General features: G+C 43.5%; 2 protein-coding genes across 2 annotated transcripts; both read left to right on the top strand.

The window, feature by feature from the left end:
* Positions 1-5,086: 5,086 nt before the first annotated feature.
* On the top strand, positions 5,087-8,936 carry LOC311143139 (neuronal PAS domain-containing protein 4B-like; the record flags this gene model as incomplete). The annotated part of the gene is made up of 9 exons (XM_084178936.1): positions 5,087-5,261; positions 5,684-5,835; positions 5,959-6,067; positions 6,185-6,476; positions 6,573-6,682; positions 6,832-6,967; positions 7,098-8,116; positions 8,318-8,701; positions 8,908-8,936. The coding sequence occupies 9 exons, from the start codon at positions 5,087-5,089 to the stop codon at positions 8,934-8,936; spliced, it is 2,406 nt and encodes an 801-aa protein (XP_084035062.1).
* A 4,866-nt stretch (positions 8,937-13,802) lies between these two features.
* On the top strand, positions 13,803-15,279 carry LOC311142154 (small ribosomal subunit protein uS12m-like). The gene is made up of 3 exons (XM_084177746.1): positions 13,803-13,948; positions 14,065-14,115; positions 14,822-15,279. The coding sequence occupies exons 2-3, from the start codon at positions 14,067-14,069 to the stop codon at positions 15,205-15,207; spliced, it is 435 nt and encodes a 144-aa protein (XP_084033872.1). The 5' UTR covers positions 13,803-13,948; positions 14,065-14,066; the 3' UTR covers positions 15,208-15,279.
* Positions 15,280-15,396: the final 117 nt, after the last annotated feature.

Here is a 15,396-nt window from a genome sequence, read left to right as displayed (position 1 = left end):
AGTCTTGTGTCACTGGGCAGCTCGCGGCTGTGCTTCCCTTTGTAGTCTGTAATAGTTTTCAAGCCCTGCCACATCCGACGAGCGTCAGAGCCGGTGTAGTACGATTCAATCTTAGTCTTGTATTGACTCTTTGCCTGTTTGATGGTTCGTCGGAGGGCATAGCGGGAATTCTTATAAGCGTCCGGGTTAGAGTCCCGCTCCTTGAAAGCGGCAGCTCTACCCTTTAGCTCAGTGCGGATGTTTCCTGTAATCCATGGCTTCTGGTTGGGGTATGTACGTACGGTCACTGTGGGGATGACATCATCGATGCACTTATTGATGAAGCCAGTGACTGATGTGGTGTACTCCTCAATGCTATCTGAAGAATCCCGGAACATGTTACAGTCTGTGCTAGCAAAACAGTCCTGTCGCTTAGCATCTGCGTCATCTGACCACTTTTTTATTAACCGAGTCACTGGTGCTTCCTGCTTTGGCTTTTGCTTATAAGCAGGAATCAGGAGGATAGAGTTATAGTCAGATTTGCCAAATGGAGGGCGAGCTTTGTATGCGTCTCTGTGTGTGGAGTAAAGGTGGTCTAGAGTTTTTTTTTTCCTCTGGTTGCACATTTAACATGCTGGTAGAAATTAGGTAGAACGGATTTAAGTTTCCCTGCATTAAAGTCCCCGGCCACTAGGAGCGCTGCCTCTGGATGAGCGTTTTCCTGTTGACTTATGGCCTTATACAGCTCATTCAGTGCAATCTTAATGCCAGCATTGGTTTGTGGTGGTAAATAGACAGCTATGAAAAATATAGATGAAAACTCTTTGGTAAATAGTGTGGTCTACAGCTTATCATAAGATACTCTACCTCAGGTGAGCAAAACCTCGAGACTTCCTTAGTATTTGATTTTGTGCACCAGCTGTTGTTTACAAATATACAAAGACCGCCACCCCTTGTCTTACCGGAGTCAGCCGTTCTATCCTGCCGATGTAGCGTATAGCCCGCTAGCTGTATGTTGTCCATGTCATCGTTCAGCCACGACTCGGTGAAACATAAGATATTACAGTTTTTAATGTCCCGTTGGTAGGATAACCGTAATCTTAAGTCATCCAATTTATTCTCAAATGATTGAAGATTGGCTAATAGGATTGATGGGAGCGGCAGTTTACTCGCTCGCCGTCAGATCCTTACAAGGCACCCCGACCTACGTCCACGATATCTCAGTCTCTTCCTCATGCGAATGACGGGGATTTGGTCCTTGTCGGGTGTCTGTAGGATATCCTTCGCGGCCGCCTCGTTGAAGAAAAAATATTTGTCCAATACAAGGTGAGTAATCGCTGTCCTGATATCCAGAAGCTCTTTTTGGTTATAAGAGACGATGGCAGAAACATTATGTACAAAATAAATTACAAATAATGTGGAAAAACACACATAATAGTTCAATTGGTTAGAGGGCTGTAAAACGGCAGCCATCTTCTCCGGCGCCATTTGAGATTGACAGTTATTTTGTGTTTCTTCCATTTGCGAATAATCGCACCAACTGTTGTCACCTTCTCACCAAGCTGCTTGGCGATGGTCTTGTAGCCCATTCCAGCCTTGTGTATGTCTACAATATTGTCCCTGACATCCTTGGAGAGCTCTTTGGTCTTGGCCATGGTGGAGAGTTTGGAATCTGATTGATTGATCGCTTCTGTGGACAGGTGTCTTTTATACAGGTAACAAGCTGAGATTAGGAGCACTCCCTTTAAGAGTGTGCTCCTAATCTCAGCTCATTACCTGTATAAAAGGCACCTGGGAGCCAGAAATCTTTCTGATTGAGAGGGGGTCAAATACTTATTTCCCTCATTAAAATGCAAATCAATTTATAACAGTTTTGACATGCGTTTTTCTGGATTTTTTTGTTGTTATTCTGTCTCTCACTGTTCAAATAAACCTACCATTAAAATTATAAACGGATCATTTCTTTGTCAGTGGGCAAACGTACAAAATCAGCAGGGGATCAAATACATTTTTCCCTCACTGTATGTATAGGATACATACTGTATGGTATACACCGTCCAACAAAATTGGTTACTTGCAGGTTCCTTCTCGACAATGCAACAACAATAAGAAATAGGAAAAGATAAGAATATGAGAATACGCATGTGAGATAATGTGTGAGTATATTTTGGTATGTTTGTACCAGAGTGTTGGGCATTCCTCTGTGGCATCGCCAGTGTAGGAGCTGAGAGCCAGGTAGTCCAGGCACAGACGGTATGTAGGTGGGCAGGAGAAGCAGATGGGTGTGGGTGGTGGGTAGTACAGGGGGTAATGTTGTCAGGGCACACCTGGGATTGGATGGATTTCATCACAGGGTGCCATGGCATGGGCGACACGGGTCACATAGCAGGCTCAGTCTGAGGTAGATGGAGAGTATTTTACATTTTAGTCATTTTAGCAGACACTCTTATCCAGAGCGACTTACAGTTAGTGAGTGTATACATTTTTTATACTGGCCCCCCGTGGGAATCGAACCCACAACCCTGGCGTTGCAAGCGCCATGCTCTACCAACTGAGCTACAGGAGGCAAGATTAAGGCCATCAAACAAAGATGTGGGTATGCTCCTTGCAGTCAAATCACACTCAAATGCCGAAACCCGGGATGAAACCAGGGACCTTTGGATCTTCAGTCTAACGCTCTCCCAACTGAGCTATTTCTGCAAGTATGAATGTACATTAGGATTTAGTCTGAACATGAATTAGCCTACCAGAGAGGACTTAAAAGGTTATTATTAATCGTGTTGACACTGAACAATGACTCATTTGTATATAGAGCATAATAATAACATATTTACAATAAATGTCTAAATCCTCACAACATATTCCAATTATATACTGTAGCTTCACCACCAACATCTTTTATTAACCTATGCCGACGTGAAATGGTTTCTAGGCTTATTTATTCCTGTGAATAAATATATTTTTATATTTTCTGTACAGAGAGGAGGAAATTGAGCTGGGTCAGGTGGAGAGCAATTTTCTCCCCACCCCTCAAGAGTCACTAGTCATCATCAGTCAATTAAGAGAAGGGAGAGACATAAATTAACAAATGCATGAAAAAGGATATGAATAATCGTTCTATTCACATTTAAAAAGTGTAGGACAGTATGAGTGAAAGAAGGATTTTATGTTTATTTTCATTTAGCTTGTACATAAAAAATGTAATATCATTAGAGAAAATGTAATCATATCATGACTAGAGCCAAATGTGCCACCATTACCTGATAAAACTCTACAGAGGAATATAATGTTTGGTCATGTTACACATCATTTCTCTCTACTGGAAAGATCACACTGTGCTCTTCCTAAACTGAACTTATGATGAAGAGATGACAGTGGTCCATGTAATCATATCGCTCTACATTAAATTGCATTAGATATTCAAAAATCGTATTTTACATCTCTGACAACATACTTGCTCTTATCTGTAATCCGCCTGTAACTAATAAATTGTGGTTATCACCTGCCGGCTTAAATGGTGTCTTTGAGAATAATTCCTTTCCTCACATCTCTATTTGTGGACCAATGTGGTTACTAAGTAACCACAGTATTGTTGCCATGGGCACAAAGATGGAGACAAGCAAGTGACAAGTACCTTGTGCTTGATGAATGAATACAGAAAGAGAAGGAAATAAATGCTGAGTTAAAGAAAGAAAAACTTGCCAACACCTCTAAAGATGCTATAACATGGGGAAATGTCTCTATATACAAAATAGCAAAAATAACAATTAAAGAGTTGGGTGAATCAAAGCCCTGCACCATCAGTGAATATAGATGCTCCATAACTCAACATCATTGTGGTTTCAACAGATGGCCACACCACCCACGATAAAAACATAAATTTCCACAGGGTGCTCAGGATGTCAAACAGTAGTTCCCACTGTGTCCCATGGCCCCGGACCAAACGGAAGCCAATAAAATCACAATCTATCTGACGTTATCTGATTATTAATGTTTTTATAATTACAGGAGAATCCAGTTGGTCAGACATACAGTACATGACGATGACACTTCAATGTTGAGTAAGGCAATCAGTAACGAAAAAGTGGGTGGCTGTAGTCTCATTTGTGGTTGCAGTTAAACAGTATACCACATTTCTAAATAGAGTATACTGTTTGACTTCAACACCTGATATATATTATCTTCACTCTAATGTACTGTAACTCCAACTCTATGAACAAATGTAGTCTTGACCCTTTGTAATTTAGCTGTAATTGGTGCTGACCTCAACCTCAGTATGAAAAGTGAGGTAGCTAAAAATAGAGTATCATTACAATCAAAACATTCTACTCAAATCAATGTTCTAAAAATAAACTGAACAACCAAGGCAAGAATAAAGCAAGGGACATGTACAAGGCTGAATTCTTGCCAGAGAGAGAAGGGAGGAGGAATGTGTAGGTGTTTGCTTAGTTCACCTGGAAACAACACTTATGTGCCTGTGCTTTTGTCAACACACACACGCACTCTCTCACTCTCTCTCTCTCTCACTCACTCACAGTACACACATGCAGAAAACATGCTGAAATATACAGATGGATGCTTTCTATGACACTTGATAGAGCAAGAGAGAGAGAGAGAGAGAGAGAGAGAGAGAGAGAGAGAGAGAGAGAGAGAGAGAGAGAGAGAGCGAGAGAGAGAGCGAGCGAGAGACAGCGAGCGAGAGAAACAGAGAGAGCATGCAGTCCTCAATGCTAATCAACCCCTCCCCATCTCCTTTCAAATTCTATTCATACTTATGGTTGCTCAACCACCTCTCCACCCCAACATCAGCCTATATAAAGAATATCCTCGTTCATGGACTTTATAATCACGACACAACTAGTCAACATAGACTGTTACCCTAACAGCCGTCTGCCCCCGGGTAGAGCAACTGGATAATAAAAACGGATAGAGACAAATTACAATTAATTGACAATACAAACGCATCTGTTAAACTAGTCATTCTCATTTTAACAATTCTGTTGTCAATTTATAACGTTCTAATGAAGTAGAGAGACAGAACAACACCCCGTCTTCTACAAACCTTCCAAACTCTGAACGAACACCTGTTTCAGACAGGCACGCGGCAATGAATCGGTCCACAAAAGGAGCATCGAAGGCTCGGAGGGACCAAATCAACGCAGAGATTCGGAACCTGAAGGAACTGTTGCCCATCTCCGATACGGACAAAGCTCGACTCTCCTACCTACACATCATGTCACTTGCCTGCATGTACACCAGAAAGTCTGTATTCTTCGCTCAAGGTAGGTTCACATTAAGTGTGATTAGGCTAATAGAGAAAGCTTGCTTTTGCTCTTGTGGTTTTTGTCACCAGGTGCACTTCAGTTTAACTTGCATGTTTGACAACTACTGCAGCATATCATGCACTGTAATTTAGAAGTTGATCTATTATTTTATTATTTGGCTATAGTTCGATTTTTTACATAATGACCCTACAAGTCTTTCGCTGTCCAACGTGCTGAATGTGTTTGGCGCTGTCCATGGTAGTCTGTTGCAGTGAGTAAAGAGTGCTCGTGACTCCAACCTGTTTGAGGCGTAATATTTTAGTATGAACACCATCCCCATTGAATCAAATGCAAATACTAGAATGTCTTCTGTGCTTTTTTGTCTCATTGAAGATATTCACAACTAATGTTAGACCTCTTCTTTTCGCTGCCAAAAACAGACGCTCTTCAAGACGAGACCATGGATTTCATGTATTTTCACGAGCTTTCGGGGTTGATGCACGAATTGTCAGGTTTCATGCTACTCCTAACAAGCGACGGAAAACTTCTGTATCTATCAGACAACGTCGCCGACAACCTCGGACATTGTATGGTGAGTAGCCTAAGCTACAAACTGGTGGCTGTTGTTACTTTGACATACCATACACTGAAAGTATTTGTATATAAGACTATAAAAGTCTCATTCAATGTCACTCAACTTGGTTTTCTCATTCAGGTGGACCTGGTTGCCCAGAGTGACAGTGTGTATGATATCATCCATCCTATGGACCACTTTATCATGAGGAGCAACATTGCAGGTCTACCAATAACCACTTCTGATACAGGTAGACATCTCTCATTACTGTGCTGACTTTCATTACTCAAATGTATACCCGTTCTTATAATTACAACAGATTACATCAATCTACATCAATTTACATCTCTGTTTTGTCCTCCTCCAGACAGGTTATTTCGATGTCGCTTCAATACTACAAAGTTCATCCAGCGGCAAGGTGCAAGGAACAAGTTGATGCTGGTCAGAGCTCGCTGCCTCACCCCACCTTGCCCTGTCTCTAATTACTGGACCTCCAACCCAGTATGGGTGTGTTTCTGTACCCCTCTGAAGACAAAAATGTCTAACCTCACAATCGCCAAGAGTGCCCCCCTTAACCCACCCCCTGAGCACACCTCCCTGCTAGCTTGTTTCCACTCTCAACACCACAGGGACATGAGGCTTTGGGACGCGCAGGACAGGTAAGAATGAGCCTGGTTCATTCAAACACTTTTAATTGAGTATAGGCATGAGAACAGGGGGTATGTTATCAACTCTGTCTTCCCTTTTCCCTCCAGTGTGAGTGTGTACCTGGGCTATGATGTGGAGTCTCTACGCTCTCGCTCCTGGTACAGCCTGGTTCATCCCAGGGATCTCTCCCATGCCTCTGAACAGCACCATATCCTATGTGAGTACACCCACAATAACACAACTACTCAACCAGACTATGGCACCACAGCCACTTAAAATACACTCCAACACAACCAATAATAGAAACACATGAGGAAGACAGACCAGTGAGCAGATGTGAACATGGGAATGTGTCTGTCTCTGCAGTAAATGAAGGAGGGGAGCGGCAGGTGGAGATGGTATTGCAGGTGGAAGCAGCAGACCACTCCTGGGTCTGGCTCTATATGGTCCTCCAGCTGAACAATGGAGAACACCCCATCAGCTGCCACAACTACATCATCAGGTACCACAGCTACACTTGTCATATGCCATTTGTTTAATCTCCAACCTTTAATAATAGCCTCTATACAATATCTGTGAGATCCAAATAATGATTGTCTCTTTTCCTCTGTCTCTCTTTCTCTCTCTCTCAGTGAGTCAGAGGCGTGGTCAATACGCCAGCAGCTGTGTTTGGAGCAGAGCCAGTTCCCTGGGTATTTGGGTTCTGGTGAGAGCCTGTCCAGTCCAGACCAGGTCTTCACCCCCAGCAGCAGTGGCCTGTCTGCCCACTCCTTAGACTTCAGCACTGCCACGTCTGGTGTGAGCGCTTGTGAGGAGCCCATGCAGCCAGTTGGTTATGGTCCTCAGTCCAGCCTGTCATCTCTGGATGAGGAGAACTTCCCCGAGACACATGGAGGACAACACCAGTGGAAACCAAAGTCCAGCCATCTCTCTGTTGGACCAACCACTGTGGACCCTCCTGCCTCACTGACTGACCCTGAGTCTGATATTCTGTCTCAGAGAATAACCTCTCAATCCCTAACCAATATTTCAGACCCCCTCCCCTCCTCCCTCACCAAGCCCCTTGACCCTCTTACTATGCCCCACCCTCAACAGATGGGGGAGTTTGCATGCACTCCCCCGTACACCCCTCATCTTGTAAGTGGCGGTTTTCCTTTTGGGGAGCAACTGCAACTCAATTTAGTTCACATCAATGCTGCTGTGTCATGCCCAATTATTACCTCAGCACACAGAGCACCAGCCTTCTCCCAGGCTTTCTCCTCTGATCATCCTGAGCTGTTGTTCCCAGCAGAGCCCCATAGAAAGCTGCCCCCCACCACCAATAGTTTTGGGGGAGATGAATGCTCCATCATGGGCCTGCCACAGATTATGGGGCCCTTGTATGTGGATGTTCCCCACAGGCCCTTCCATGGCCCTCTGAATGAGCTCCTCCTTACCCCAGAGGCATCACCCACACACCCGCCCTGCTCCTTCCTCTCCATAGATAGAGAGCAGGAGAGAGAGAATGAGGACATTTCTCTCTTGGCTAAATATATTAGCTCTTTAGCTGAGGGATTTTGCTGTGACCCGCTTCTCCCCAGAGTGACCCCATCCACCTTGACTTCACCCGGCCTTCAGGCCACATCCCAGAGTTCCTCTCCTCCTTGTGGAGGTGAGTGCCAGCCATGGAGGGGGCTAGACCCGCCCCTAAGCCGAGAGGATATCTCTCTGTATGAGGAGAGTCTGTTACTCGAGAGCCTAATTGAGGAGCTTTCATCTTTCCCTTTGACCCGCTCTTCATGTTCCTCTTCTCCCTCTTCCCCCTCATCCTCCTCTTTTAACTCCTCCTCCTCTTGCTCGCCACTCACTTCAGTGAGCAGATGTAACCCCAGCCTCATCGAGGGTGAATCTTCAATCGGTGTAAGACATTTCTGTAGCGTCCAATCGACGCAGTGTAACTGCATGGCAGTGGGTGGAGCTATGATGGTCATCAGGGTGATGGATATGGAGGTGTCAGAGGGGCCTCCATCGTCGCTACCATCATCAGCCATCGCTCTCACAGCCTTCCAGGAGTGTGCCTCTGCCTTGGTCCATCCGGCCCCCACCATTGGTTTGCCCCATGCCCAGTCCCTTCTGGAGGAACTGGGGGCCATGGAACCTCTGTTTGATGCAGATGCCTCTTCCACCCCGTGTTGGGGTAACAACCTGAGTTGTATCAACTCCCACTCAACCATGCATTCACAAAGCTTTCACCAAGGTAAGGGGCCATTTTTGTCATGCTCATATGTTAATATAAGACAGCAGGCTATATTACCACTGGCACATACATTTTTTTTCTTTGTCTCATCAGTTATTTCCATTTTACAGTATAAGATGCATGAGACTACTAAGAATTCAGTGTGTATAATACTGGTTGCGGAACTAAATTAACTAACTCTTCTCTGTTGTTTTCTTTCATTTCAGATGGAAGCCTGCGTGACCCTACGTTTTAAAATAAGTCTGTGACTTACTTCATTCAGTATGGCATATTGTCATATTTTAAGATGCAGCTTTTCCTGTAAATGTATACAAAATATTTCCTGTAAATGTATACAAAATATTCAGAAAAGTGAAAATGTATATTCTCCTATCTATATTTAGGATACTTAAAATCCAATATTGTATAATACTGTTTTCTGATGATTCAGTTGTACATGCATTACTTTTAATTGATTTTATTACTAAGTAACCTCATAAGAGGTAATTTAAAGTGCCATATTTATATTCACTCATAGTGAGGAAGAAGGCTTATTTGAGCACAAAAGATCACATGGTACAAATCACAACAACAATTTTGTTTGGTTTTATGTATAAAGATACAGAGCTTGTTTTGTACACTGATCTACAGTGGCTTGCGAAAGTATTCACCCCCCTCTGCATTTTTCCAATTTTGTTGCCTTACAACCTGGAATTAAAATGGATTTTTTGGGGGTTTGATTAATTTGATTTACATAACATGCCTACCACTTTGAAGATTCAAAATATTTTTTATTATGAAACAAACAAGAAATATGACAAAAAAACTGAAAACTTGAGCGTGCATAACTATTCACCCCCCCAAAGTCAATACTTTGTAGGGCCACCTTCTGCAGCAATTACAGCTGCAAGTCTCTTGGGGTATGTCTCTATAACCTTGGCACATCTAGCCACTGGGATTTTTGCCCATTCTTCAAGGCAAAACTGCTCCAGCTCCTTCAAGTTGGATGGATTCCGCTGGTGTACAGCAATCTTGAAGTCATACCACAGATTCTCAATTGGATTGAGGTCTGGGCTTTGACTAGGCCATTCCTTAAACCACTCGAGTGTTGCTTTAGCAGTATGCTTAGGGTCATTGTCCTGCTGGAAGGTGAACCTCCGTCCCAGTCTCAAATCTCTGGAAGACAGAAACAGGTTTCCCTCAAGTATTTCCCTGTATTTAGCGCCATCCATCATTCCTTCAATTCTGACCAGTTACCCAGTCCCTGCCGATGAAAAACATCCCCACAGCATGATGCTGCCACCACCATGCTTCACTGTGGGGATGGTGTTCTCGGGGTGATGAGAGGTGTTGGGTTTGCGCCAGACATTTTCCTTGATGGCCAAAAAGCTCAATTTTAGTCTAATCTGACCAGAGTACCTTCTTCCATATGTTTGGGGAGTCTCCCACATGCCTTTTGGTGAACACCAAACGTGTTTGCTTATTTTTTTCTTTAAGCAATGGCATTTTTTCCTGCCACTCTTCCGTAAAGCCCAGCTCTGTACGGCTTAAAGTGGTCATATGGACAGACACTCCAATCTCCGCTGTGGAGCTTTGCAGCTCCTTCAGGGTTATCTTTGGTCTCTTTGTTGCCTCTCTGATTAATGCCCTCCTTGCCTCGTCCGTGAGTTTTGGTGGGCGGCCCTCTCTTGGCAGGTTTGTTGTGGTGCCATATTCTTTCAATTTTTTAATAATGGATTTAATGGTGCTCCGTGGGATGTTCAAAGTTTCAGATATTTTTTTATAACCCAACCCTGATATGTACTTCTCCACTACTTTGTCCCTGACCTGTTTGGAGAGCTCCTTGGTCTTCATGGTGCCACTTTATTGGTGGTGCCCCTTTCTTAGTGGTGTTGCAGAGTCTGGGGCCTTTCAGAACAGGTGTATATATACTGAGATCATGTGACAGATCATGTGACACTTAGATTACACACAGGTGGACTTTATTTAACTAATTATGTGACTTCTGAAGGTAATTGGTTGCACCAGATCTTATTTAGGGGCTTCATAGCAAAGGGGGTGAATACATATGCTCGCACCACTTTTCCGTTATTTATTTTTTAGAATTTTTTGAAACAAGTTACCTTTTTCATTTCACTTCACCAATTTGGACTATTTTGTGTATGTCCATTACATGAAATCCAAATAAAAATCAATTTAATTACAGGTTGTAATGCAACAAAATAGGAAATACTTTTGCAAGGCACTCTACATGTTAATTGACTTGGTCTTATTTTGTTGAATGGATGCATTTTGGTTTGAAAATCATGATGGGTTGTCTTTCAGCATATGTGCTCTTCGCATACTGTGTTTGACTGATCTATTTAATACATGTTTTAAATGACTAAAAGTGGAGTGAAAAGTGTGTATTACCAGTGTACCAATAATATATGCTTTACATTCATATATTATATCACTTTCTGATGTATTTATTTTATCAGAAAATGTACATCCAGTACATTAGCTATTATATTTAATATAAGTGATGGAAATGATGAATGTGTTTTTTATTGTTGCCAATGTATTTGGATACCAATGAAAAGCAAATTAAAATATATATTTTTAAAGTCTTTGTGCCTTACTGAGGAATTAGACACTGTAGTTCTGTCAATAACCCGTCCACCTGACTTTCCTTCTCTCCCTCATTCTCTCCTCTCTATTGTGTGCTGAGAGTCAGGGACACTTCTGACGTACACTGTGACGCCTGTCACACAATCTTGACTATGGGGAACAATCAGCATCCCATACTGAGTTACAGGCTTTAATGTGCCTGCATTTGCACACACACACACACACACACACACAGAGAAATCAGAAGGCTACCATGAACAGCCACATCATATTTAGCTTACGTTGATTGGACAAAATAGTTTTGGTATCTTTTAGTTGTCACTGTATTAGACTAAGCATAGGTGATTAGATGATGTTCAAATGTTGAAGTTGAAATGGTGCTGGATTAGTGGAGGCAGCGGCTGTTTTCTTTGTGACTTGCGGTAACTCTCCGTGTGTCATGGGCCTCTCACTCCACCGGGTTACCACCTTAATTTTCTTCCACTCTGCTCACCACTCTCTCTACTCAGCCTAACTAGCTCCACCTGTCCCTGCTCTGCTCTGCTCTAATTACTCTGCCAGCTGCGCTGCATTACCCACTACCTCTCCCAGTATTTAAGGCCCTGTCTTTCAGCTCTCCGGTGTCAGATCGTCTGCAAAGCTCACACCCGGAACCTGTTTGCTCGCGCTTCTGGCTCACCCTGGTTTTGTGACCCCGGACCTGCCTGTTTTTTGGATACTCTTCTGCCTCAGGAGATCCAGACCTGCTTCTGCCATTACGACTCCTGACTACTCTTCAATCCCGGTAACTCTGACCAGCCTTCTGCCTTGCTACTACGTATTTTGGATTTCCCTTGAACTGTACTGCTGCCTTGTTTCATTCCGCCCTGTTGTGTCTGTGTCTCCCCCCCCCAGGACTTCTGGACCACCCACCACCGGCTTCATAGGACGCATCGCTGCCACTGGGGGGGGCACAGACCCAGCACATTGGACGGGATCCCTGTTACCCCTGGAGCCTTCATTCACTCCCTACTTCCCTTTTCCCTTAAGTTTAATAAACTTTCTGGTGTGACGCAATTGTGGTCCTCTGGTCGTCTGTCTGAACCGTGACACCGTGGCTCTAAATCAATAGTTTTTTACTAGTCCGAAAAAGTCAGAAACATTAACTTGCTTGACCATGCTGTAGGTCATGTAACTGTTTATTATATGCAATATGCTTTGTGGACTTCACCGGACAGATGTTGCTCTCCGGTTATATGATGAAACAAAGGTGTGGTTGAATCTATTCTGCCACTGTGTATTCTTATTGTCTCGGCCTTAGGCCTATATGTCACGGTGTCAAGGCATATGAACTAACAGGTTATAGAGCAAACAAAGCAATTATCACAACACATACACTACATGACCAAAAGTATATGGACACCTGCTTGTCGAACATCTCATTCCAAAATCATGGGCATTAATATGGAGCTGGTCCCCCCTTTGCTGCTATAACAACCTCCACTATTCTGGGAAGGCAGATGCAACCTTTAATATATTAACTAGAATTATATTAAATGACCCTCATTCTCAAATACCATCCACCCTCCTGGCCCTTTACACCCACTGGGTCTTGTAACGCTGCTGAGTTCTATGAAAGAGGTTCATATTTCTAATGCTCTCTCATTCTATCCTTCCTGCCCTTCCGTCCTTGTGAAAATTGAAGAGGGACGAAAATAGACTGAACCTACATGAGAGAAAAACAGGAGCGATAAAAGGGTAGGAAGACATACAAGGAGGACGGACTTTAGATGTTTTTTTCCCTCCCTCCCTCTCACTTGTTATCTCTCTACCTCTCCCTTCCCTCCCACTCATCCATTCAAGCCATTCGCTTTTTCCTTTCATCTTCCCTCTTTCACACATCTGTATTCTCATGTTCATTCAGTACCTCATTCATGGTAACCATCTCCTTATGAGTCATTGACACCATACTCCTGTTCTCTTCTCCCTCGCTGTGCATCCGCTTGCTACTTAATCTGCTCCACACAGGACCATACACATAGACATTCACACGCACACGCACACGCACACGCACGCACACAAACACACACACACACACACACACACACACACACACACACACACACAACGACTCCCCTCTCTTTCTGGTAGATGGATGTGAAGAAATTATATCCACCTGACAAAAATAACCTTATGCAATGGTCTACCTGTGGTGGATCTCAACTGTTAGATTATTTTCTTCCTGTCAATTATAAACATAGACAAACCATTCTATCAAATATAAGGAACTAGTGAGACGCATGATCTGTCATCTTTGGCTTACCCTCCAGCTTCAGCACAACCCTATTTCAAGGGTTCTAAAATATAGGATACCTTGGGGCTTGTTCAGAAAATGATCGATATCAGATCCACAATCACTGTTTTATCCTCTTGCCAACTCATGCGCATGGTGTTTGTTTTGTTATTTTCGGGTAACCAGCCAGTAGGTGGCAGTAGTGCTGTTATAAAATCTGCAACGGAAGCCGTCGCACTCAATGCGGAAGAAAATATCAAATACTTCCTGCGGTCATACGCGTGAGAGGGGTTATGATTTCTTATTTTCCCTATTATACAAATTGTTATATAGTTTAAAAATACACGTCGGTGGTTTGTCCTTGGAAAGGAACTGAAAATCAGCAGGTACGATTTGAAAATACTGTAGAACATGGCTTTGGACTAAAGGGTAGGGTTAGCTGCAAGGTTAACAATGTGACACGGACAGGTTCCCTTAAATCCTATATTTGTCTCTTTTGCAGGGATGGCGTCATTGGGGAGTCTGAGACCAATGTTGACCTCACTTCTGCAAGGTAACCTCATTATGCCTGCCTATTTTGCACACACACCGAAAAATGTAGGCACGCATGACTGTAAGTTGCTTTGAATAAAAGCGTCTGCTTAATGGCACATAATACAATATAGTCATATTACACACACACGTTTGTTTTACTATCCTTGTAGGGACCAAACGATCGATTGATTCCCATTCAAAATCCTATTTTCCCTGCTAACCTTAACCCCAAACCCTAAACCTAATTTATAACCCTAAACCCTAAAATAGCATTTTTTCTTGTGGGTACCAGTGAAATGCCTACACTTGTCTGAATCTTCCTTGTTTTACTATCCTTGTGAGGACTTCTAGTCCCCACAAGGATAGTAAAACCAAAAACACATGCACACACAGAGGGTTGACATGCATGCTCTTGACTTCAGACCTGCAAGGGTGGGGAATCTTACCTTATGAGGGCCAGTGTGCGGAAACACAGCTGATTAGACAAAAATTATTTTATTATAGACCAGATGATGATAAGCTTCTAAGTTGAATGAAGTATGGTACTGCTTTAGCTGCAGCAAAATCCTGCACACTCACTGCCCCTTTGCGAAGATGATTGCCCATCCCTACTTCAGAATTTCCTCAGCATCTTATTTAGGCCCACACCAGCTGCTATGTTTACGGTTTACTCTCGACATTAGAAGTTGAAGCAGATCTCTTACTCACTCTTTGTACCCTACTAGTGTCTCAGTCTGTATCCCAATGGTCCGGACCTGTCCTCTCCAGAACTATGGCTACTCTGAATCAGATGCATCGCCGGGGAAAGCCCTCCCCCCCTCCCCCGAGTGTCAGCGCCATGTTCGGCCGCCCCCAGCTGAAGGCAGTGATCCTGAAGACAATGATCCGAAAACCCAAGAAGCCAAACTCGGCCAACCGTAAATGTGCCAGAGTCCGCCTGAGTAATGGCAAGGAGGCAGTGGTCTTCATCCCCGGGGAGGGACACAACCTCCAAGAGCACAATGTAGTACTGGTGCAGGGGGGCAGGACACAGGACCTGCCAGGAGTCAAGCTGACTGTGGTCAGGGGAAAATATGACTGTGCTCATGTTGTGAAGAAGAAAAATAACTGATGGGGACATGGGAGAGGGATAAGGAATGTGTTTTTGTTATATATGTGTAATAAATGTCTTAGTTCAAACTTGGCTTGGACCCAGTGATTGATCTCTCTTGTGATTTATCCCATGTTTCAGTAATTACCTTTTGCGGACTTCAGCAACAGACCCCTACGCTATTTCCAGAGATGAGCACATTGAGCAGAA

The sequence above is a fragment of the Coregonus lavaretus genome (assembly GCF_964263955.1).
Source record: "Coregonus lavaretus genome assembly, chromosome: 15".
Classification (NCBI taxonomy): domain Eukaryota; kingdom Metazoa; phylum Chordata; class Actinopteri; order Salmoniformes; family Salmonidae; genus Coregonus; species Coregonus lavaretus.
This window is presented reverse-complemented; position numbering and strand designations above follow the sequence as displayed.